Genomic DNA, 26,587 nt, shown 5'->3' with positions numbered 1-26,587 from the left:
AAAATGCATCAGCTTCATCTGAGGGCTTATTAAAACACAGATTGCTGGCCCTACCTCCAGAGTTTCTGAATCAGTAGGTCTGGGGTGGGCCAGGCAATCTGCATTTCTTACAAGTTCCTGGACCTGATGATACGGCTGGTCCTGAGACCACACTTTGAGAACCACTGAATTAATCAAAGCTCTATGAAGTGTAGGGCTCTATGTCAGGTGCTGGGGGTAATACGAGATGGGTCCAAAGAGAAAGGTGAACCTTGGCCTCAGGGATCTTTGAGTAACTAGGAGGCTTCATTAGAAATGCCATTACAGAGATACAAATACAATGCTTTGAGAATTCCCAGAGGGGGAAATTACTCCCATCTGTAAAGAAGACATTTGTGGAAAATTCCTGGGGCCTCGGTGTTCATGCTGGGCTACAAGGTATGGGGAGAACTTGGACATTTGGTGAAGTAGGGGGGCAGGCGTTCGGGATGGAGAAAGCAGTGTCAAAGGAGGAGATCAGGGCAGGTCAAAGACAGGGAGGTCAAAGACAGCCTGAGTTTGGGTCCAAGTAAATGGTCCAGTCTGGCTGGAATGAAAGGCATATGAAGGAGGGGATGGTCTAAAATAGAACTACTTAGAATTCCCTAAATAAGACCATTCCTTCCCTTGCCTCCCTGCCTTTACACACACCATCTCTTTTTTCAGAAAAGTCTCTTCAGACTGCTCCGTGCTCCTACCTTCCTTCATGCTTCCAAACAATTGCTATAGCCCTTGGTACATTGTCTGCTTCCAACCCTGTTTAGCCACCATTCTATGAGCAACTCTTTATGAAAGACTTAATAAATTTACCCTTTCTGCCCACCTCTTCAGCTCCCACTTACTCCTCAACCCTCCTTAATTAGGCTTCCGGGCCCCCAATTCCAAGTAAGCTACTTTGGCCAACCTCACCAGTGACTCCCTTGTTGCTAAATCCTATGGACACTTTCAGTTCTTATCTAGCTGAACTACCCCACACTATCAGCCATTCCTTCCGTGCAACTTTCTTATTATACTATGATGAGTTTCTTCTCAGTTTTTTTTGTAAACTGCTCTTCTTTCCCCTCAAACCTTACATTTTGGTATTTCAGGGCTCTTCTCTATGTACTCTCCATGGGTGGTCTCAACCATTTTTAGGGCTTCGATTACCACTACGCTGCTGATGTTTACATCTGTATTTCCTGTCCTTCTTCTAGCTCGCGTGTCTCACCTCAGCGTAAGACATGTACATCCATCACAACCACTGAGCATTGCTCTTGGAGTCCCCCCACATCCAGAACTTCAACTGTTCTGTCCTCTACCTCTACTGGTACCGCGCTGTTCTAATTTAGTGATTGACACCATCATTCACTCTGCTTTCCAAGTCTGAACCCAGGTTTCATCCTTGATTCTGCCTTGGCCTTATGTACATCAGCCAACTGGTCATATCCTCTTCTCCAAGCCCCGGTCTTTAGGTCAGATTGTAAGCATTTCTCACCTGTCTTATTGTACTTGCCTACTAACTGAATCCCTCCAGTGACCTCAGGATAAAGTCCAAACCTCTTAACGTGAATTAGAGGGGCCTCCCCCAACCTCTCTAGTCTTTCTCTCTCTTTTCTTTTTACATATACTGCAATTTTATTTCAATCGCACAAACGAAGTTAGCATGTAGGAAATTTAAATGAACAGTACGGTAAAAATAGCAGAGAACCAAAAACTCTAATAAGGAAGTACACCTAAAGCATGAGAATTCAACATTCATTAGTGTTTCATCTTCAGTTTTGATTGACACTTGATGCTTGCAAAATTTTGAAACAAACTTTGAGATCATGATGACTATTCTGAAGAGATTTCAGCACCAGCACTAAGATTTGTACATTCAGTTGGTTTGCATTGACTTGTTAGCCATTTACATAGTGTATAGTACAGATTTGTCACAGGTCAGATCACAGTGTTGAAGGAAAGAAGTACCTTCCCGTAATTAGAAAGGATCCCCTAAACTGCACTCAGCTTAAGACATCCAATGTACAAGAGCATGAAAACCATCATAATATTGTGCCTCCAAGGAACATAGTTTTGATAAGGAAAATAACCTAAGCTTCTGTTTCCCATTTTAATTACTGAAATCTCTAACAATGACAAAACTGTCACATAGGACAGTAAATGTATACAGTAATTCAATCAAACTTCTTGGAAAGAACACATTTAGCAATCTGGGATAATGCAGAACGACAGGAAATAAAACGTGATTCAACACTGGTTCTTTTTGTCATTTTACACAGACATCATGTTAATATTAGACCAAGGCACAAAACATTTAGTGCATAAACCAGTTTCTTTTTTAAGATCTAGCATTTTTACTACAGTCTTTTATCTTACTTTGGACCACTTGTACCCAGTACTCTATCCTACTATAGACTGTTTAACTTAATCAACAAAATCAAAAGTGATTTCTGAGCAGATTTATGGGGGACATAAACATTTGTATCATCAAAGTGTTTGCATAACCGAAAGTACAATAATAAAGATGAAAATGCCACCTATTTCTTTTAAAAAGTGGTACTTCATAAGCTCGCTGCATCTTTAATGTCTTCACTATTGGATGACAATGAATAGTTGATAGAAAAAAAGAACTGTATACTTGAATTACGATAGCTCATCCATCACAGATCTAAAAATGAAGTTTCTACAGAAACAGAACTATTTCAACAAGGGAAGAAAATTCCCTCATTCAAACCTCTTTGAAGTGGTAATGGCTGCAAACTTGCAGCACTTAGAAAACTATGCTATCAACAAGTTCTGTCTTTAAGAACTTAGATTAAGAAATCTAGATAGCAGATGAAAGTGGATTATTTCTTCAAAATTTTAGTAAAGCTACTGGTAATCAAAAGTTTCAAAGCAAATATGGCACATAATAACTCAAGCATAAATCAAGATGGAGAGCCTGGAGAATTTTGATTTCCTAAAATTTCAAAAAATTCTATCATTGCAACATACAGGATTTCTCCCCTATTTTAATCTTAGAAGTTTCAAAGAAAAGGGAGTGGATAACATACACACACGTGAGTGCCCACACAAACATGCACGCACGCATGCACACACAGTGGTAAGTAGAGTATCTAGTTCCTTCTTCCCACCACCTAAATCTCACTTTATTTATTAAAAGAAAATTATGCAGGACCCCCCTCACTGTTTTCCCTTTATCTAATGATTTCTGTGACCTTAATTGCTGCCATCACTGTTACTTTTCTAGTATTTCAACATAAGATTCAAAAGCAGCTTTGTAGTCAGGAATGTGTACCTGAACACCTGTATAACTGCAGGGCGCCAAGGTAATAACTGCCAAATTCAGGGATGGAACTTTTGAGTTCCACAGTAAGATGTAATTCATGTGAAGCTCAGAATCATGTTTCAGACCACTGAACTTACTCAAGTTAAAATACAAATAGCTGAAGACATGATGTAAAAGATTAAGTACTTGATGCTGTTAACATATTTACCAATTAAAGTCACAAAATATTCCATATTATTATTCATGCAGATAACTGAGAACGAAGATAGTGCAGAAATTAACTTTAAATAAAAAATTATTCCTTCCCTTCCTTCCACTCCCCTATACTCTACAAAATGTTTTCCCTGGGACTAGGCCTTGAAAAGGCCACTACATATTAGTTTGACATGCATTACTGTCTGTAATTAAAAAAAGCTAATTTTGTGGTGGTTTTTAAATTTTATAATTTATAATTACATTATAAAAATGTCCACATGCATAAATCTAAAAAAGGTTGAAAACCTACAGTGAATCTACAATATATTGTTTTACATTTGACCACTGGTTTGTGTTATGTAGGAGTCACAGATTTGGTAAAGCATTGTAACAATTTAGGAAGGCATCTAAATCTTTAAATTATGGACAAATTTTATGTTTGAATCTACAAAATTGCATGAAGGCTAAACTTGAGAGACTTCCTATCATTCTAAAATTCCTCACTCTGAACAAATCATTTTTAGGACACTTTCTTATAAATATCACCCTTTGAAAGCACATACAATTCTGTTTGTTCCACATTTTATGATCTTAACCTACATAGGGCTGAACTCAATTATTCATGGAATATCAAATATGATAGGAAGACAAACCTGAGAGAAACATTTACAATACAATAGCATAACTTGCTAAATTCCTCATCACCATTCTCTGAAAAAAAACTTCTCAAGCCTTTCTCCTCTTTATTTTAGCAATGGATTGTGGAAAATGTGCGATTTTCTCTTGACATGAAAATATTTCAATGCACGGTGATCTTGCCTGATAGATTCAGTATTTTCTGCATAACTGATGCAGGAACTCCTATACGACTCTCTTCCATCCTGTTGTAAAGGTCAGAAAAAAGCAGCAAACTGGGAGGGAAACAGCTTATCACCAGGGTAGTAATGTCTGAAGGCTTTCAAAGTATGTTGTTTTTTCCCTGCTTTGTCTCCATTTTCTTCTTACAGCTCACAAAATGTAAGGGTTTTGTTGTTGTTACTATAGTTGTTCTTTGTAGGTTTTTTTCCCCTTTCTCCAGATTAAAGTCCTATCTCTCCTTAGTTTGATTCTCTATGCAGTATTTGACTTGCTCAGTTCCTGCCTGACTGCATCAATGAGCTCTGCTTTTAGCTTAGTTAATTCTTTTCTCATTTCATCTAAAACGTCCTGCTTCAGCCTGTCATAGTACAGTCCCTCCGCCTGGACTCCGTTGGCACTGGGCTGTGACGAGGGCGCAGATTTTGGTCTGTGTAATGAATCATAGGACGTGTTGTCAAAAACAATCTGATTTTTCCTTGGAGAATCCCATCTGGAAATAACAGGTGACTTGCTGCCATTCATTGTATTTGTTCTTTCCCAAGGTTTTCTTGTCGGTTCAGGTGTACTTGTTGAAGAGGCCTTAGAAGTTACAGGCTCTGAATCTTCATTTTTGTCCTCTTTTTGTTCTGTTTCTGTTGTTGATCCCTTTTCAGCAATTCTTCTCCTCCTGGCCAGCAGGGCACTCATTTCTTCCACTAAACCACTACCCCCTAACAGAAGGGATCCATTTCCACGACCCGTATCTGTTTTAGATGAGGCCGAATTCACACCAGTGGTGTTCCCTCCACTTGGAAAGGAGGCATCCTCCATCCGTGACACTCTCCTAAGTTTTGCTCCAGCAACCGCAGCTGCAGGTCCAGTTAAAGGGCGATTGTCTTCAGACATGCATCCCGAAAAATATCCAGATGCCGGGAGGGGAGGAGCAGGAGGTGGGGGGGGGAGGAGGGGGTACCTGATTAGGAAGAGGTGGTGGAGGAGGCGGAGGCGGGGGCTCTGAGGACGGAAGCGGAGGGGAAGGAGGGGATCCTGGGGGAGGAGGAAGCGCAGCTGATGCCTGGGCAGGACCTGGTGGGAGTGGAGGAGGGGGTGGAGGTGCAGGTGGTCCCAAGACAATGCCCTGTTGGGTTGGAGTCTCGGCCGGCTGAGAGGCTGCCTGCGAGCCTGGCTTAGAAGCAGAGGAGTCTCCCAGCACAGGGTTTAGAGGAGTCTCCACAGAGGCAGGGGCAGCGGCATTTGCCATTCTTCGCTCTCGCTCCCATTCCAGCTGCGCCCTTTCTAGCTGCCCTTGCCGCCCTCTTTCTGGCCTTTCCCGGTCCAGTCTCTCCAGCCTCTCCCGCTCCAGACGATCCTGACGTTCCCTTTCTTGTGTCTCTCTCTCCAGCTGCTCCTGTTCTAGTCGCTCCCTCTCCAGCCTTTCCCTTTCTAACCTCTACCTCTCCAATCTCTCCCTTTCCATCCTTTCTCTCTCCAGCCTTTCCCGCTCCAGCTCCTTTTGTCATTGCTGTTCTTGTAGTTGCCTTCTTTGAATTTCCAATTCTTCTTGTGATGGGCCATTCTGAACGTCAGCAGGCAGTTGTGAATTTTGTCTAGGCAATGTTGGCCTTGTTTCCTGTGAATGCAACACTTCTAAGACGTGCGTCATGGCACTTGCGAAGACATTGGCATCATCTTTGCTGCCAAAGTTGAGACCATACACCTGTCTAGCAACCCACCATTGGTGGAAGGTCTGTGTAGCTTGATTGTACTTCAACCCTTTAGGAATGGCACAGTATATCACGACCTGCTGGTCCTGAATCTTCCCACCCACCACTCTGAATGTGTTGTTGCCTGTATGATGATATAGATGAACTCTGATGAACCCCGTTGAACCACCAGCTGGCACCCACTTTTTATTGGCATCATCATAAACCATCACAGCAGCTCTTGCCTGACAGATACTCTGTTCACTTATTATTTTAAATGTATCCTGCCACTCCCTTCTGGTCTGCAGAGTTTCTGCTGAAAAATCAGCTGATAACCTTATGGGAATTCCCTTGTATGTTATTTGTCGCTTTTCTCTTGCTGCTTTTAATATTTTCTCTTTACCTTTAATTTTTGTCGTTTTGATTGCAATGTGTCGTGGTATATTCCTCTGTGGGTTTATCCTGTATGGAACTCTCCATGCTTCGTGGACTTGGATGATTGTTTCCTTTCCCAGGTTAGGGAAGTTTCCAGCTATTATTTCTTCAAATATGTTCTCAGGCCCTTTCTCTCTCTCTTTTCCTTCTAGGACCCCTATAATGCGAATGTTAGTGTGCTTAATGTTGTTCCAGAGGTTTCTTACACTGTCCTCATTTCCTTTCATTCTTTTTTCTTTTTTCTGCTCCACAGTAGTGATTTCCCCTACTCTGTCTTCCAGCTCGCTGATCCATTCTGCTTCATTTACTCTACTATTGACTCCTTCCAGTGTATTTTTCACTTCAGTTATTGTATTGTTCAACTCTGTTTGGTTGTTCTTTATATTTTCTAACTCTTTGTTAAAAAATCCTTCTAACTTATCCATTTGTCTCCCGAGTTCTTGGATCACCTTTACAATCGTTACTCTGAACTCTTTCTCGGGTAGATTGCCTATCTCCACATCACTTAGTTCTTCTGGAGTTTTATCTTGTTCCTTCATCTGAAACACATTCCTCTGCCACCTCATTTTGGGTTAATTACGTTTCTCAACTTTGGAGAAGTAGCCTTCTGTAGGAGACATCCTATGGGTCCCAGCAGTGCACTCACCCAAGGGCCAGGGGCCAGTGGTCCCAGGGTAGTGTCTGGCCTGTGTTTGCAGACTGCAGTCTACTGGATCATAGTTTTCTTCCTTCTGATTTCTGCCCCCTGGTGGGTGAGGCTGGTCTAGAAGCTTGTGTAGGCTTCCTGGCAGGAAGGGCTGATGCCTGCCCACTGGGTTGGAGCTGGGTCCTGGCCCTCTGGTGGGCAGGCTGTGTGATCAAGAAGTCTTTAGGCAACCTGTCTGCTTATGCCTGGGGCTGTGGGGCTGTATTCCCACCCCTTAGTTGTTTGGCCTGAGGCATCCGGCACTGAAGCCTACAGGCTGTTGGGTGGGGCCAGGTCTTGGTGCTAAAGACCCAAGCAAGATGTCTGCCTCAAGGAGAGTTCATGCCGATGAATAATCCCCAATATATCTGCCACCAGCTTTTATGGCCCCAGCATGAGCCACAGCCACCCCCTCCCCCCTGCCTCCCCAGGAGACCCTCCAAGACCAGCAGGTAGGTCTGGCCCAGGCTTCTATGAGGTTACTGCTTTTGCCCTTGGTCCTGGTGCACGTGAGTTTTTGTGCAATCCCTTTAAGAGTTAAGTCTCTGTTTCCCCCAGTCCTGTGGAGCTCCTGCAAATAAGCCCCACTGACCTTCAAATCCAAATGCTCTGGGGGGCAACTCTTCCAGACCCCCAGGCTGGGAAGCCTGATGTGGGCCTCAGAACTCTCACTCCTGTGGGAGAGCCTCTGCAAGGTCACCCAAGGCGGGGTGGGGGGGGGGAGGAGGTTAAGGATTTGATTATATTTCAAGTGCACCCCTCCTACCGTCTCGTTGTGCTTTCTTCTTTATGCCTTTAGATGTAGAAGATCTTTTTCTGTAGGTTCCAGTCTTTTCTATCGATGGTTGCTCAGATGTTAGTTGTGATTTTGGTGTGTTCACGAGAGGAGGTAAGCTCATGGTCCTTCCACTCCTCCATCTTGAAAGACTCCCTCTAGTCGCTCTCTTAAGCCTCTTTTCTTTTTTTAAATTTGTTTATTTTATTTTTGGCTGCGTTGGGTCTTCGTTGCTGTGTGCGGGCTTTCTCTAGTTGCGGTGACTGGGGGCTACTCCTTGTTGTGGTGCGTGGGCTTCTCATTGCAGTGGCTTCTCTTGTTGCAGAGCACAGGTTATAGGTGTGCGGACTTCAGTAGTTGTGGCACATGGGCTCAGTGGTTGTGGCTTGCGGGTTCTAGAGCGCAGGCTTAGTAATTGTGACGCATGGGCTTAGTTGCTCCACAGCATGTGGGATCTTCCCGGAACAGGGCTTGAACCCGTGTCCCCTGCATTGGCTGGCAGATTCTTAACCACTGTGCCACCAGGGAAGCCCTTAAGCCTCTTTTCTAACCACTTTCCCAAATAATGAAGTGCTTGTAGTTCATCAAAATGCCCTGCTCTGTCATCTCCTCAGACACCTTCACACATTCAGAATCTTCTGCCTAGACTGTCTTCTTTACATCTTTTTCTTTAGCTAATTTCAATTTATCCTAAAAAATCTCAGCTCAGATACTTTCCAAAAAGAAATTCTCCTTCCCCATTTACAACTAAAATCTGACTAGGTGAGAATCCAATATGCACTTGTAGCAACCTGTATCTAACTAAGTTGCATTTTAAGCACTATTTTTTTTTCTGTCTTTCCAATAGTATGTGTGTGTGTGTGTGTATCTCTGTGTGTGTGTGTGTTATCTGTGTGTGTGTGTGTGTTAGTTGTTTCCAGAGTTCACATGTCATACCCTGAAGGCTCCATCACAATCTGTGCAAGGGGAGGCTTATGTCATTTGAAAAAGCTTCCCAGGTGATTCTCATCCCATTCTGTCCTGTTGAGATGGAGAGCCTCTAGGGAGAGTCATCCCCAGCACCTTACACAGAATCTGGTGTATTGTAAGTGACTATCACATTTTGGATGATGGTGGGGACAAGGAATGATGAGGTGAGAAGTCTGTTTTTCCTTCAATGAACAATGTGTAGACACATAAAATTTGTGAGTAGTGGCTCAACATAATTAGAGTAATGTATTTAGATACTGACGTGTGATCAGTGATGAGTGGATTAGATTGGAGGAGAGGGGTGGGGGGATAGCATATGTCATGCTGAATCCTGGGCAAAATGTTGTAGAGATTGCAAAGGACCTGGGGTAACCAGTAAAACTGCCTAGAGTGGAATTCCCTGGTGGCGCAGTGGTTAAGAATCTGCCTGCCAATGCAGGGGACATGGGTTCGATCCCTGGTCTGGGAAGATCCCACATGCCGTGGAGCAACTAAGCCCGTGCATCACAACTACTGAGCCTGTGCTCTAGAGCCCGCGAGCCACAACTACTGAGCCTGCATGCTGCAACTACTGAAGCCCGTGAGCCTAGAGCCCGTGCTCCGCAACAAGAGAAGCCACCACAATGAGAAGTCTGCACACTGCAACGAAGAGTAGCCCCCGCTCGCCACAACTAGAGAAAGCCCACGCGCAGCAACGAAGACGCAACGGAGCCAAAAATAAATAAATTAATTAAAAAACAAAACAAAAAACTGCCCAGAGTGACATTCAGACACCAACTTGAGGCACAGAAAGTCTTTATATGAGGTGCTGGGCAAGGACCTAAAAAGTCATCTCCAGGCTAGCAGGTGGCATAACTGCTCAGTGTTCTTCAGCCAGATGCCAGAGAACTCTTCCGCCTGCCATGGCTAGGTTGGTTCTAGTTATGCACGTCCAGACTGGAGTGGATCAGGGGTGTAGAGAATGGGGGAACTGTTCCTAGACCCAGTTTAGTCTGGAGTAGGACTGTCTGTGGGAGGAGGCCCGTTCTAGAACAGCTACAATTCCTGACTGATCCACTTCAGACAGACTCTAATGCATGGTACCACCAACCGAATTCTAGGCAAGAGTAAATGTATTGACACACTGCACAGCATTCATGAAGTCAGAATTTTGGAAAAGGTGAAACTGTCTTTCAGGCTTAAATTATTTCTGCAGTGTTTTGTCTGATTACAGCCTGCATTTAGAAGATGCTTGTCCTTCACTTTCCCATCTCCTTTTAGCCTTTGTCAGTAACTTTGCAGGCTCTACACAGGTGGTTCCATTTGTAATCCATTTGACACAGCAAGACTCTCATAATTAATGAAGCTCTCTACAGCACTGCCAGTGACCTGGAATGTAGGACAGGAGAGGTGCTGAAGCAGAGGAAAGGACAGCGGGCTGAGAGCCAGGAGACCTGGATGTTGCCGGGAGGCTGCCGGGAGCTGGAGCCTAGCAAGGGAGTTTTCTTCTGTGCACCTCTGTCTCCAGCCTTAAACTGGAAGCACGGAAGCAAAGGTCCCGTCTCAAATGGAGGCATAATCACTAACCATTACAATTCCTGCTCTTGGCCACCTTCCTTTATTTGTCACTGAAAATCAATTTAAAGCATATTGTTTTTGAGTCAAGTTTTGATTGTGGTGGGAAGGCGGGAAGATAGGATTCAACCTTGAAATGCTAAAATCAACATGGAAGAGTTTTTGAGTTGAGGGACAGGATGGAGTCTGGAGAACAGGGGATTCAAAGCATTTCCAGGGTGGGTTCCCCACCCGCACCCCGTACGTGCCCGGCAGGATTTCCACATGGTCAGGGCTTGAGTAGGAAAAAGGGGGACCAGGAGCAGTATCTCTTCCCTTTTTCTCTCTGCTTCAAACTCACGTGTAAATGGAATGAAAAGAGAAAGGAAAGAAGCAGCCAGAAGGAAAACAGATGGCTCTCTATAATGCTTTTCATCCAGTTAGAATTATGTTTTGACAATAAGGTCCTACAGAAAAAAACTGGAACACGTTTTCCCACATTTCACCCCACACCATTTTCTGCATAGATTAGACCTGTTTAATAAATAAATCGCCTGAAATGAATTCCAGGAAGGTCATGGGACAGCCCCTATGCTCTATCTTGGTATACGCAGAGAGAGGGATCTGACTGATCTGCTTATTAAAATAGTGCCGCATGCATCTGCTAAAAAATGTTCCCATGGTGACTCCAACAGACCTGCCTTCCTTCAGGCCTTCTCAGACACCCCAGTGGAGACTCGCATTCCCCTTCCCCACCGCTCCGCTCCCAGTGACGTCATGCTGTCATGCCCAGAACAGAGATGTATCTTCACGTGCTAAGGGTTCCCATTTCTCCCCCAAATGAAGAAATCTTAATTTCCCACAAGACTTCACCTGAATTTTAAAAATTATTTTAAAATCATACAGCATTACTCCCTCCTGAAGAAGTCCTTCTATCTCCTAGCTTTTTCCTTTTCATGGCCCAAATGCATTTAGGATTCAAGTCCTGGGCATCACTTGTTTCGATTTTTCCCTTTTCACTTGTGTTTTTACTCATAGTATCAATCATTCATTACTATTATTATATTTTTAAAATGTATTTAAAATTCTAATTATTTTTTCCATTTATAAAAGTAATACAAAGTTATACAAAATATTTCTACTATAATTCTGGATTTTTTTGGCCACACCACTTGACATGTGGGATCTTAGTTCCCTGACCAGGGATCGAACCCACAACCCCTGCAGTGGAAGTGCAGAGTCTTAACCACAGGACTGCCAGGGAAGTCCCAGTATTTCTATTATACTTTTTATGATTATAAAAACGTCCTAAGTAAAGAAAATAAAATTTCTGTTTTTCCAATAACGCCTGATTCAAAAACTGTTTGATGAACTTTCACTAAATATAGAGGGAATGTTTCAGATATTTAATTTAAAATATAGGCTATGGCATCCATGAAACTCAGCCTGTGGGGCCCTGGGTTATCCTCCTAAGCAACTGGATGTGAAGTAAAAGAAGAGGCCCACGTGCTGTTGGTGGGGGGGACTTGCCCTACATAATAAGAAGGTGAGGATAGCTTCAGACATGAGCCCCAAATCCAAAGTCTCAGGGATCAATATTCTGGAGAGCTGGCTCAGGATCAACCTTTCATGGACGCTACACATAGTCTGCTTCAGAGTGAAATGTAGCAGGTATTGTTCAATTTGATGATGATTTGGAGTTTTCCTGAACTAGGTTGGTGGGCCAGCTGGTAAATATCAATAATAACAATAACAATAATAATAATAATAATGCATCTGTTGAGCGCTTGCTCTCTGTAAGGTTGGTAGTAGGCATTGACAAGTCTTTAATCATTTAATCCTTACAACAATCCTCTGAAGTAGGTGGTCTAATTTCTTTTTCAGGGATAAGGAAATGTACATTTCCAGAAGTTAAACTACTTGTTCCAGGAAAATGGCAGAGCAAGCATCGGAACCCAAGGCTAGCCTTAACCATGCTTATTTCTAGCAGCAAACTTGCATGCTGTGTCCAGAGGGCTCTCATCACTACAACACTCTGTAGTAAAACACTGTTTTCTTAAAACCCTACAAAGCCTCCCAAACACTGTACCCATGACTCAAGCCAGGAACCCTCAGTCAGCAGGCCCTTCAGGGGGTGCTTGCGGTTACCTGATGCACCATATTGCCGGTCTCTTCTTTTCTTTTCTTTCTTTTTTTTTTTTTTAACTTTTCTTATTATTCAATTTTATTTTATTTTTTAATTGAATTTTATTTCTTTTATACAGCAGGTTCTTATTAGTTATCCACTTTATACCTATTAGTGTATATATGTCAATTGCCCGCCTCTTATTTTCTGTTACCTGCCTCCGTCCCTTGCAGCTCAGGTCACACTACACTGTCTGGTGTTCTCACCTCCACCTCTCCACCTTCTGCCACGCTGCTCCTTGAGCCAAGCGGAGCTCCTGCTCTGCTCCCAAATCCTCTCCCTCCTCACCCAGAGGCAAGCAGCACCCTGCCCTCCCTCCTGCCTGGGCTTTGCTCGGTGGAAACGAGGTGTATCTTTCTTACTTCTAAAAACCCTCTCTCCACCCTCTATGGACCACTCTCTGAAGCTGATGCTTCCCTTAAGGCTGCTCTGGCCATATGTGCTTATGATTATTATTAGTCCTTTGTACATATCTTCAGACTCTGGGGCTGCAAAGTTGGTTGCAGGTTGAACAAACATTTAATGTTTATGCTGGGTGTTATTCTACTACGTTCCGAGCATTTCTCTAGGTACTGAAGAGAAAACAGTTAACAAAAGCATACAGAGGCCTTTCCCTCACAGAACTTACATTCTAGTGAATATCCCCTTTCCCTTTCTGTGTTTCTGCTTCCTTTCCTGGTGTATACTCCCATAGGATAGTTCCAGAGACAGGCTACCGGGGATCACATCCCAGCCTTTCTACTTACAGTCTGTGTGACCTTGGCCAAGTTAGTTAACCTCTCTGTGCCTCAGTTTCCTGTAAATTGGGAAACATGAATAGCATTTCCCTCAAAGCTGTTATTAGAATTAAATAAGTTAATGTAGTTAATACATCTAAGGTATTTGGGATAGTGGCTGTGATATTGTAATTTATATATATTTGGTCTTTGACCTCATTCTTGGCACAGAGCTACCAAAACTCTGGGAACTTCCCTAGAGAGCAATAAAGATCTTTTGTTATGTTAATGATGTGACTTTTGGAAAACACCTGAGGATGGGGGCTGGTTGCTAGGAGAACCAACTACGTGATTGGAGGGTTAGAAATTTCAATCCCACCCCCTGACTTCCAGGGAGGGGCGAGGGGCTGGAGGTTGAATCAATTGCCAATGGCCAGTGATTTAATCAGTCATGCCTGTGTAAGAAGCCACTATAAAAACTCAGAAGGACAGGGTTTGGAGAGCTTCTGAGACTGGGGAGGGTGGTGCTCCTGGAGAGGGCATGGAATTTCTGTGCCCTTTCCCCATGCCTTGCCCTATGCATCTCTTCTATCTGGCTGTTCCTGAGTTATATCCTGTAATAGTAAACCGGTGGTCTGGTAAGTAAAATGTTTCTCTGAGTTCTGTGAGCTGCTCTAGTGAACTAACTGAACCTAAGAAGGAGTTCATTGGACCCTCTGATCTATAGCTGGATGTCAGAAGCTCAGGTGACAACCTGGACTTGGGATTGGTGTCTAAAGTTGGGGGTGAGGGCGGGCAGTCTTTTAGGACTACTGAACCCTTAACTCGTGGAATCCGACGCTGTCCCCAGTTAGTGTCAGAATTCAGTTGAACTGCAGGACACCCAGCTGGTGTCCGATAATTGCTTGGTGGTATGGAAAAACCCCCATACATTGGAATTGGATGCAAAATCACAGTGGCAATATATGTTAATTACTATTATTACTTTGTTTAGGTAACACACAACACGTAGATGGCAGGGATCTTCCTCTGGAAGTGTTCTTAAGTCTCTTCCACTTGGCTGTAAACTTCTTAAAGGCAAGGGCCAAGTCTTCAGTCCTTTTGTGTTTGCCACACATGGTGTAGTGCTTTTCACAGCGTATACAATGAATAAATGCTCTTGACTGATAGGGCCCATGGAGGTGTGTGCTGTGGCATCAGTGTTTCTCAGCTCCCCCTCAGAGCAAAACTGCATTCACCTGATACACTATTCTCATTCTCTTGTCTTAAGGAAAGACAACTGTAGGCTCAATGCCTTCTATTGCTTGTGTAAAAAAAAAAAACTTGCTTTAATTTCTGAAGAAACAAGACCCAAGGTTATCATGTTAAAAACATCCTCTGCCTCAAAGAGAAATGACAAGACTCACCTTGATTTTTCAATGGTAAAGGCATAGTTTCCCTGAGTTTGCTTAAAAGGTTTTTCATTTCTCGCATGTCTCTGTAAAATTGATAAAAAGAAAAAATATCAACTGTAAATTTTTGAAATGTAATCTCAAACCGTCTGTTCTGTGAGACAACTGAAGGACAAAGTCTGTGCCTAATTGTACCAGCTCGAGCTTCCAGTAGGCAAATATTGCATTTATTTTGCTTTTATAAGAAAAAAGAAAATCTGAGTTGGGTTGGCTCTGGAAGGAATAAGAACTACTCTGACAAACGTGTCCGCAGGGCATTCTGCTATAGGAGCCCTCATATCTACCTTCAGTTGGACCTGGATGAGATCAGAGAAGAGCCTCTGGTAATGAGGACAGTACTTCACGTTTCCGAGGGCTCCTGAAGGGCACACAACTAGAACAACAGGGGAACCCTGGGCAAAGCTGAGGCTGGGTGATGATTTTCTCATCTGGTCCGAGGGCTGTCCTGCCTGTGTGGGTTCACTCCCTGTCGTCTCTCATTATTGTGATTGGAATTCAGAGTAACACAGCTGTTAAGCATTCCCAAGGGTCAACACATTAAATTGACTTGGAATGTTTTTAATGTGCAGCCCAGTTTGAGACCCACAGATTTCTTAGGGCAAAGTGATAGGGAGAAGCAAGGAAGCCCCTTCCCAGACCAAGTCTACTGTGCCTACTTCTCCCAGTCACGCCCACCTCCTTTGCAGAATCTGAACTTTTACGCTGAACTGAAATACCTCCAATGCTGAGGGCTAGACTCTCCTATTATTATTATCAGCCATAGCTTGCTCTCTGACAAGCTTACAAGACTTGGATAGAGATTCTGTGCAAGGTTTCTGAAAAGGAAAGAGGCTTTGCTGAAGGATTACACACTGACCATGGCACTCTGGCAGATATTTCTTCCTGGGAATAGAGCAAAGCATTTTCTACTTTATAAATTAAGAGAAATCACTCATCATTTGTCTATAGCTCTATCAAACTGTGCCAAACAGCTTTATTGTTTGAATTGTTGGATTTCCAAGCATAGACAAAATCCCAGTTTTATTAATAGCACGTAATTACCACATGCTTCAATTTTCTATAAACACAGAAATTTGGTAATTAGCTTTAGAATTATATTACAATCTGAAAGTAGAACTACAATGGCTCTAAATGTCACTGTGTGATACATTTCTAAAAATAAAAAAATAGTGTTCATTATCTTGTCAATGACTCAACCCCACACACACAGAGCCCTCGATGGAATTGCCTAGTATTCATTCAGCTGCTTCGTGCTGGCTCTGGGGACATCAGTAGCAAAGGACAAGATATCAGTGTGAAGGCCAATAAACAAGGGGCTTGTCCCTCTGCCTCACAGAATGGAATTTTTAGCATCTAGATGCGTTTATGATTATATTATTGTTATTGCTTCCTTTTCCCAAATGAAATAGAATCACTGTAGAATCTCTTCTTCCCAAGAAAGAAACTCCCTCTCTAGCTGTGAGCCACTGCTTGTTAAGACAAATGCATTAACTCACTTTGACCACTAAGGGGCCATCATCTACATCCTGTGAGAGTAAGAGAAGACAGCTCTTCGGAAAGCTGTCTGTGAACTGGACAGAGCCCTCAGCCCCTGACTGGCAACTGAATAGGCCATTACATACACCTGAAATCTGAGAATCTACTGGAGGCATCTTTGCACAATTTTGAATTCTTCTCCCTTAAACAAATGGAAATTTTGGGACCCAGCCTGGTGGGTGAGCTGTGATGGGTATATAGATCCACCTTTCTCCCTTCCCAAGGAAGCACTCCATTTTCATCTCCATGGAGATGCAAGGCTGTTGGAGTGGGCTAAGCAGAGGCCTGGGAGCCCACATCTCCTGGAGGTTCTGCAGTCATTCTGCAGATGGATTTGGACCCCTCACCGTCTCTCATCTCAGTTTCCTGAGAGCTCTGTTTCTGAATCTGAAAGAGAAAATCTCAACTCTCTCTAGCCCCTGAGTATTAACTAGAGGAGGATTGGCAGTCTATTTAGGGTAACTTCCCACTTACCTTTCAGTGTTCTCAATGTCTGTGGAAACCTGCCAGGAATGTTGCTGAATATCTACAGGGGATGATGAGGAGTCCTCTAGAGCAGGTGTTTCAGCACACTCTTCAATTTTGCAATCCAAACTCTTGGTTCCCCCTCCAGGCTCCTTTCCTAAGGGGGTTGGTGTTGGTAAAGAGAAGGGGATAAGAAATCATAAATGCAAATTCTATACCCAAGATATCATTGCAAACGTTGGCTATGCTTTGAGTCAAATGCTCCATTAACCCTAGAAACTTCTTTGAATACTAAAATTGTGTGTGTGTGTGTGTGTGTGTGTGTAGCATATTTTCACAACATTCTGGGAAAGGTATCTGAGGTCAATGCAACCTGAAGATCAAGATTAAAGTAAGGGCCCTGCCTTTGATGGAGTATTGGTGCTTTGTAACCCATTCTTTGTGAGTTAGATCGGATTAGCTACGGAGAAGAGATTCAGCCTGTGAAATTGTGCTGCATCTTTGGTCCTCAGATGCAGGGGCAGGTAAAAGGGCCAGGAGCAGGTGACGCCCAGCAGGAGGAATAGGAGCCCTGCTGTTCCCTCTGATTCTGACACTAGCCCTCTGGGCCTGTGAGAAGCAGCAGAGATTATGGACCTGCCTTCCATTTCCTTGGCTCTCCAACCTCCTTCAGTGTATCATTCTATGAGGAGAGAGCCCAATCTCAAGATCCAGCCTCACTCTGCTGAGACCACAAAGTGCCATCAACTAAAGCACCATGTACTGGGTAGCCGTCCACAGTAGTGAACTGCCAATGCAGTAGTAAACTGCCAATGCACTAAGACTTGTATTTACCGGGACTGATCTCAAGGGAATAAATCAATACTTTCTGGAAACAAATCTCCGAATTGGTTAGGCCATAAATTCATGTGAAATTAAGTGGGAATTATAGTCTGTGGCCCCGATATCCTCTGTTAATGTCTTTTATTCTGCCTTGAACTCCTGGGTATCTGCAAGGGTGTATCTTGCTATCATGGGAATGGCATACGAGGCCCAAGAACTGGGTTTTAATTTTTTATTTGTGTGTGTGTGTGTTTTTCTGCTGCGCCACATGGCTTGCGGGATCTCAGTTCCCTGACCAGGGATCGAACCTGGGGCCCCAACAGTGAGAGCGCCGAGTTCTAACCACTGGACTGCCAGGGAATTCTCAAGAAATGGGTTTTATTTATTTATTTTAATTTTTTTAATATACCTTTATTGTAGTATAATTGCTTTACAATGTTGTGTTAGTTTCTGCTGTACAACAAAGTGAATCAGCTATATGTATACATATATCCCCATATCCCCTCCCTCTTGAGCCTCCCTCCCTCCCTCCCTATCCCACCCCTCTAGGTCATCACAAAGCTTCGAGCTGATTTCCCTGTGCTATGCAGCAGCTTCCCACTAGCCATTTTACATTTGGTAGCGTATATATGTAAATGCTACTCTCTTACTTCATCCCAGCTTCCCCTCCCCACTCTGTGTCCTCAAGTCTGTTTTCTACGTCTGCATCTTTATTCCTGCCCTGCCACTAGGTTCATCAGTACTGTTGTTTTAGATTCCATATATGTGCATTAGCATATGGTATTTGTTTTTCTCTTTCTGACTTCACTCTGTATGACAGACTCTAGGTCCATCCACCTCATTACAAATAACTCAGTTTCGAAGAACTGGGTTTTAAACCTGGCTTTTTCAGTTGTTCATTAACTCACTCATAATATTTCCTGAGTGTCAGCTAAGTATCAGGTACTGGGTTTGGTACTAGAGAGACAGAGATGAAAGAAAGGATAGTCTTTGTCTCATGGAGCTTAAAGTGTTAGAGATAGACAATTTAAAAAATATACAAATAATTATAAAGCTGTTGTATAATATTATGTAGTCTGGTATAAATGGTAGCTATATTGTTGCTTTCACTCTTTCAACCAGTTTTATTTGTATTATGTAGCTACATCTCCAGACTGGTTGTTAAGAAATCGTTACAGCCAGTATCATTGAATATTCATGAGATAGCAGCTCCACGTGGTTACCTCATAGCTCAATTTCCCTAATCATGATATGATTGTTTTTGTATGTTTAAAAAAATAAAAAATAAAACAAAAACACTTATGAAAAGGAAGGCTGTTTATGGTAAAATCTAATGGGAAGCTTTTCCCTTGGATTCCTGACCTGAAGGCGACTAGCAAAAATCTCATCCCTGTCATTTCTAACCCATGTAGTAGCAACACAAGGAGAAAGAGACAAGCAATTAACTGGTAATTAACTGTACAGCATTCATCAGCCTGTAGTAGAGATGGACCTCTGAATATTCAGCCAAAGCACAAACACAAGTTTACTGATGAAAACTTTTGATCCTTTTGTGTATACTTTATGCACATTGATCCTGGATGATGGAATTGCTCTTCCAATTTTATGGCATTGCTGTTGGGTAGAAATTAATTAAGTACATAGCATATTACCATTAAGTACATAGCATATTACCATTTCCCAGTTGGAGGGCATTGACCTCTTAAAAGCACTTGCATTGAATCTCCTGGTAGAGTGCACGCATGCAGTCCATTTGGCACCTACCTCTGAGCAGTCAGCCTTGGGATGTGAGTCTGAGCAAGAGTGGCTAGGACTTGAGAGAGAGACAAAAGGGTGGTGTTCCCCCAAACAGCACTCTGCTTTTCAAAGCTCTAAAGGACAGGGCCACCTGAAAGCACACATGGCTCCTGTTCTGCTCTTTTGGGTTTGAAATGCCATGGAGAATGGAGGATGGTTTGGACAGCAAATGGTGGATGAAGAAGATTCACACAAAGAAATTCTCTGCTTTATGGGCTCTGCTTGGCGTGGGGCCACTGTAGCCCCTACCCTGTGGTCAGGACCTTAGAGCCCAAAACTTTCATTCATGGGAACAGGGAGGACTCAAGGTAGTAGCGTGATGTTCCTTCTTGGAGTCCTCTATCTCCTTCATATGTATGCCTCTTATACACGAACACATACGTAAAGTCCAATCCACAACCACTTTATGTACACTTACTGCCTGTACTAATTCTACTTACATAAGACAAAAACATTCTAAAAAAAAAGTAACATAACTATTCATGTATTCCTGAAACATGCCTATGAGCTTGCAATGCCAAGTACACCCTCCTTTCCCTCATTTTCAGAGACTAGATATAACTCTGCTAATGCGGATGCACAAGAATGAAAAATTTGGATGCTGGACTTGCAGTTTGGTGCTTTCTGTTAGCTTACAAAATCTCTGCAGAATTTTGATTATATTATATCTTCTCTGGCTGGCACATCTTGAAAGACAGGAGATTGATAGGAATTGTAGGGGTTTTCAATTCCAGAACATATGTGGGGAGATCATAGTTGCTCTCATTTACTGATAGCACTGACTTTACACTGGGCATCCTTTCCCACTACAGTCCCTGTTTATTGCCTTCATAAAACACTTATCACTAATAGAAAATTATCTTATGTATTTGCTAACTGGTTTATTATTTGCTCACCCCAACCCCACTCTCATCTCCCATCTCCCCATCTCCAAACTGGATGTGTAAAGTCTGTAAGGCTAGGAACCTTATCTGTTTTCTTCAGTTCTGTAAGTCCAGTACCGAGGATGACAGCTTACACATCAGATGATTTCAACAGATATACGGCATCAAAAAAAGTAATTATAGTATATATGTTATGCAACTTTCTTTGCCACATTATTATGGTTAGAGATACTTTCATGTTAATGCATACTGATTTATTTTATGCTTTTAAATGGATGCACAGTATCCCCTAGTAAGGCACTTACATTGTAATTCTTCCCTTTCTCTGGAGTATGCCAGTATTTGTATGGGACAGATCCTTTAAAGTAGAAAACTTGGAAAAAGTATATGTATTCACATTTTGTACTTTAATATATATTGCCAAATTGGCCTCTGAAAAGGCTATGCTAATTTACATTTGCCTTCCACCAACTGTAAATGAGAGAATCTATTTCCCTACACCTTTGCCAGAACTTCATATTATCAATATTTGATTTTTGCTTATTTGATGAGGGAAAATAGAATCTCTCATTGAAGTTTATTTTCACCTCTTTTATTACTACTGAGATTAAATGTATTCTTCATAAGTGGATTGGCTACCTGTATTTCTTCTTTTCATTTTCTATTCATATCATTTGTCCATTTAAAAAATAGAGCTGTCTTCAGGACCAGATGGCTTCACAGGCGAATTCTATCAAACATTTAGAGAAGAGCTAACACCTATCCTTCTCAAACTCTTCTAAATTATAGCAGAGGGAGGAACACTCCCGAACTTATTCTACGAGGCCACCATCACCCTGATACCAAAACCAGACAAAGATGTCACAAAGAAAGAAAACTACAGGCCAATATCACTGATGAACATAAATGCAAAAATCCTGAACAAAATACTAGCAAACAGAATCCAACAGCACATTAAAAGGATCATACACCATGATCAAGTGGGGTTTATCCCAGGAATGCAAGGATTCTTCAATATACGCAAATCAATCAATGTGATAAACCATATTAACAAATTGAAGGAGAAAAACCATATGATCATCTCAATTGATACAGAGAAAGCTGTCGACAAAATTCAACACCCATTTATGATAAAAACCCTGCAGAAAGTAGGCATAGAGGGAACTTTCCTCAACATAATAAAGGCCATATATGACAAACCCACAGCCAACATTGTCCTCAATGGTGAAAAACTGAAACCATTTCCACTAAGATCAGGAACAAGACAAGGTTGCCCACTCTCACCACTATTATTCAACATAGTTTTGGAAGTGTTAGCCACAGCAATCAGAGAAGAAAAAGAAATAAAAGGAATCCAAATCGGAAAAGAAGAAGTAAAGCTGTCACTGTTTGCAGATGACATGATACTATACATAGAGAATCCTAAAACTGCCACTAGAAAACTACTAGAGCTAATCAATGAATCTGGTAAAGTAGCAGGATACAAAATTAATGCACAGAAATCTCTTGCATTCCTATACACTAATGATGAAAAATCTGAAAGTAAAATTAAGAAAACACTCCCATTTACCACTGCAACAAAAAGAATAAAATATTTAGGAATACACCTACCTAAGGAGACAAAAGACCTGTATGCAGAAAATTATAAGACACTGATGAAAGAAATGAAAGATGATACAAACAGATGGAGAGATATACCATGTTCTTGGATTGGATGAATCAACATTGTGAAAATGACTCTACTACCCAAAGCAATCTACACATTCAATGCAATCCCTATCAAACTACCACTGGCATTTTTCACAGAACTAGAACAAAAAATTTCACAATTTGTATGGAAACACAAAAGACGCCGAATAGCCAAAGCAATCTTGAGAAAGAAAAATGTAGCTGGAGGAATCAGGCTCCCGGACTTCAGACTATATTACAAAGCTACAGTAATCAAGACAGTATGGTACTGGCACAAAAACAGAAATATAGATCAATGGAACAGGATAGAAAGCCCAGAGATAAACCCATGCACATATGGTCACCTTATCTTTGATAAAGGAGGCAAGAATATACAATGGAGAAAAGACAGCCTCTTCAGTAAGTGGTGCTGGGAAAACTGGACACGTACATGTAAAAGAATGAAATTAGAACACTCCCTAACACCATACACAAAAATAAACTCAGAATGGATTAAAGACCTCAATGTAAGGCCAGACACTATCAAACTCTTAGAGGAAAACATAGGCAGAACACTCTATGACATAAATCACAGCAAGGTCCTTTTTGACCCACCTCCTAGAGAAATGGAAATAAAAACAAAAATAAACAAATGGGACCTAATGAAACTTAAAACCTTTTGCACAGCAAAGGAAACCATAAACAAGACAAAAAGACAACCCTCAGAATGGGAGAAAATATTTGCAAATGAAGCAACTGACAAAGGATTAATCTCCAAAATTTACAAACAGCTCATGCAGATCAATATCAAAAGAACAAACAACCCAATCCAAAACTGGGCAGAAGACCTAAATAGACATTTCTCCAAAGAAGATATACAGATGGCCAACAAACACATGAAAGAATGCTCAACATCATTAATCATTAGAGAAATGCAAACCAAAACTACAATGAGATATCACCTCACACCAGTCAGAATGGCCATCATCAAAAAAATCTACAAACAATAAATGCTGGAGAGGTTGTGGAGAAAAGGGAACCCTCTTGCACTGTTGGTGGGAATGTAAATTGATACAACCACTATGGAGAACAGTATGGAGGTTCCTTAAAAAACTAAAAATAGAACTACCATACGACCTAGCAATCCCACTACTGGGCATATACCCTGAGAAAACCATAATTCAAAAAGAGTCATGTACCAAAATGTTCATTGCAGCTCTATTTACAATAGCCAGGACATGGAAGCAACCTAAATATCCATCAACAGATGAATGGATAAAGAAGATGTGACACATATATACAGTGGAATATTACTCAGCCATAAAAAGAAACGAAATTGAGTTATTTGTAGTGAGGTGGATGGACCTAGAGTCTGTCATACAGACTGAAGTAACTCAGAAAGAGAAAAACAAATACCATATGCTAACACATATATACGGAATCTAAGGAAAAAAAAAAAAGGTCATGAAGAACCTAGGGGCAAGACAGGAATAAAGACACAGACCTACTAGAGAATGGACTTGAGGATATGGGGGTGGGGGGAAGGGTAAGCTGTGACAAAGTGAGAGAGTGGCATGGACATATATACACTACCAAACGTAAAATAGATAGCTAGTGGGAAGCAGCCGCATAGCACAGGGAGATCAGCTCGGTGCTTTGTGACCACCTAGAGGGGTGGGATAGAGAGGGTGGGAAGGAGGGAGACACAAGAGGGAAGAGATATGGGAACCTATGTATAAGTATAACTGATTCACTTTGTTATAAAGCAGAAAGTAACATACGATTGTAAAGCAGTTATACGCCAATAAAGATGTTAAAAAAATAAAAATAGTGCTGTCTTGTTGATTTGTAAGAATTCTCTCTATGTAATAGATACTGATCATTTCCACTGCAGGTGAAACTAAATTACTACCATCTGAGATTTGGAACTTTATTGAAGGATGACTCATTGATTACTTTTTCAGTACTGTCTAGGTATAATGGTTTATTAAAAGATTTTACTCTTCTTGAGTTAAATTTGATAACTCATTTGTCCTAGAAAATTATTCACTAAATACATTTTTAATAGTATGGTTTTCTATTGTAACAGTTTCATATCTCTAATGCTGTGTATTTATGGCTTACAGTTTCTTTGTACACCACTGTTTCTTGGATTCCATATCTTCCTGTTTCTTGGATTCATTTTAATTTTGCTGGAACATATCTTTGGCTAATTATTTCAGAGGAGATCTCCGAATACAAAATTTCTTAGTCTTTATATTACTGAAAATACTTTTTCTTCTCTCTCTCTTGCTGTACGCACACTTAAATTCTAATTGGCTGGATATAAAAATCTATGTTCTAACTAAGTTTCTCTCACAACTTGGATATTGTTCCCTTTCTTCTATCTATACCCAAGGATGCTATGTATGTAGCCTGTTTATGGCCCTCTGAAATTTTTTTATCTTTAAACATTTGAGTTATGAAATGGTTCCTAAATATGTCTAGCTATGGGTTCTTTATATATTACTCCTTTTTTTTGGCATTTGATTGGCATTTGCAATCTACTTTCACCAATTTTTTATTTTGAAAATTTTTTAATCCTATAGCAAACTTGCAAGAATAATACAATGAATATCCAAATATTCTAGTTTAACCAATTGTTAATATTTAGCCATATTTTTCTTTTATCTCTCTTGGTCTCTGTGGGTGTGTGTGTATTATATATATATATAGGTTTCATATATATGGATTATGTGTATAACATGTATATGTATAAATGTATAATATATATAATTTTTTGTTGAACCATTTAAGAGTTGCAGACATTAATGTTACTTTATCCCCAATACAACATATAACTCCTAAAGAACAAGAATGTTTTCCTACATGGCCTTAAAACAATTAGCACATGAAAAACTTTATTTAATTTTGATTTAAATGATTCAATTCAATTTGATACAATGTTATTGTTTAATATATATATATTCTATATTGAAATTTCCCTATTTGTTCCAGTAATGTCCTTTATAGCTTTTTTTTTTACATTGAAGGATCCAAATAAGGATTATGTACCACATTTAATTGTCATGTTTCTTTATTCTCTTTTAATCTAGAATAGCATCCTTGTCTTTTTTCATTTTTCATGACATTGATATTTTTGAATAAAGAGTCCGGGCCAGTTGTTTTAAAGAATGTCTTTAAATTTGGATTTGTCTGATTGTTTCCACAAGTCTAGGTTCAGAGTAAACATTTTTTGCAAGAATATTATAGAAGTGATATTGTGTCCTTTTTAGTGCATTGCATTAGAAAGCATACGTGTTTGTCCCATTATTAATGATGTTAAGTATTGACTACTTGGTTAAGGTGATTTCTTCCAGCTTTTACCATGGTAGAGGACTCTTTTTCCCTTTGTAATTATTAAGTAATCTATGGAGTGATTTATTAAGATGTTATAGCCTTTTCAATATAAATATTTCTTTAGGTTTGCAAAAAGTTTTTCTATTTTTCTTAATTATCTATTTCTCTCTGTTTTCTCTGCTCTTTCAGAATCCTATTTCATGTTAGAGTCTCTGGATCTTAATTAGCCCTATATTCTATATTCACTGTGGGGGGCTGAGTTCTGGGAGAATACCTAGACTTGACCTTTCAGGTCCCTATTTTAGGCTCTCAGTATTTCCATTATAATAATTGTTAAGAACTGTGAAGGGTCTGAGATTTTCCTCTACCTGTGAATTAACCTGCCACAATCTCATGGATCCTGGAAAGAGACACGAGACTCCTGGGTTAGAGACAAGGAAAATTTAGTACTCACAAAATAGTAGTACAGTATCAGCATTTGTGTTAATTTCTTGAGTTTTAATTCCCACAGGGAGACACAAGAAGAGCCAGATCATTATACCTCCACACACACACAGGAGACAGGAACCCTGAGATTAAGGATCCGAAGTCTTCTATAAGCATGTCTGCCCTTTGCGCCAGAGGGAAACATTTTCATTATACTGAATCGTAAGCATGCCTTGCTCTGGAGGGGAGGCACTGTCTCTATTTTTCAAGAACATTTACTAAATAAACATCCTTGAAAAGATAGTGTAAAACAAAGGGCAGTCAGTGCCTCACTTTGCAAGAAAAACTCTGTTCCCTGAAATGCAAGAGCCTCAAGGAGAATTGTCTCCCAACACTAATTAAGCCATCTATTAAAATTTTATTTGATGGGACTTCCCTGGTGGCGCAGTGGTTGAGAATCTGCCTGACAATGCAGGGGACACGGGTTTGATACCTGGTCCGGGAAGATCCCACATGCCACGGAGCAACTAAGCCCGTGTGACACAACTACTGAGCCTGTGCTCTAGAGCCTGTGAGCCACAACTGCTGAGCCCGCGTGCCACAACTACTGAAGCCCGCACACCTAGAGCCTGTGCTCCTCAACAAGAGAAGCCATCACAATGAGAAGCCCACACACCGCAATGAAGAGTAGCCCCCGCTCGCCGCAACTAGAGGAAGCCCGCACACAGCAACAAAGACCCAACGCAGCCAAAAATAAATGAATAAAAAAAAAAATTTTTATTTGATGGATAACACTTTCATTTCCAACAAATCTGGTTGCTTCCTTTCTGTTACAGTTACTGCTTTTGAGGTATGACAGACCTAAAATAAATCTATTGAT

General features: G+C 41.2%; 2 protein-coding genes across 4 annotated transcripts in view; both read right to left on the bottom strand.

Moving 5' to 3' along the window:
* Positions 1 to 26,587, bottom strand: part of RGS7BP (regulator of G protein signaling 7 binding protein) — a 116,771-nt gene that overhangs the window by 3,874 nt on the left and 86,310 nt on the right. For 2 of the 3 annotated variants that reach the window (XM_059919316.1, XM_059919317.1), the window contains exons 4-5: positions 16,781 to 16,928; positions 14,726 to 14,796 (exon numbers count right to left, since the gene is read on the bottom strand). In XM_059919316.1, coding sequence (XP_059775299.1) covers positions 14,726 to 14,796; positions 16,781 to 16,928 — 219 coding nt within the window. Of the gene's footprint in view, positions 1 to 14,721; positions 14,797 to 16,780; positions 16,929 to 26,587 lie in introns of those variants that run through there. The other variant, XM_059919318.1, reaches the window with a different exon arrangement.
* LOC132363634 (protein enabled homolog) lies at positions 4,581 to 6,284 on the bottom strand. Its single transcript, XM_059919315.1, is given in 2 exon segments — positions 4,581 to 5,278; positions 5,280 to 6,284. Coding segments are annotated over 2 exon segments (1,659 nt in total). The 5' UTR covers positions 6,252 to 6,284; the 3' UTR covers positions 4,581 to 4,591.

This window comes from Balaenoptera ricei, chromosome 3 (assembly GCF_028023285.1).
Source record: "Balaenoptera ricei isolate mBalRic1 chromosome 3, mBalRic1.hap2, whole genome shotgun sequence".
Taxonomy (NCBI): Eukaryota; Metazoa; Chordata; class Mammalia; order Artiodactyla; family Balaenopteridae; genus Balaenoptera; species Balaenoptera ricei.
Note: the sequence above shows the minus strand (reverse complement) of the source record. Positions and strands in the feature narration are given on the sequence as shown.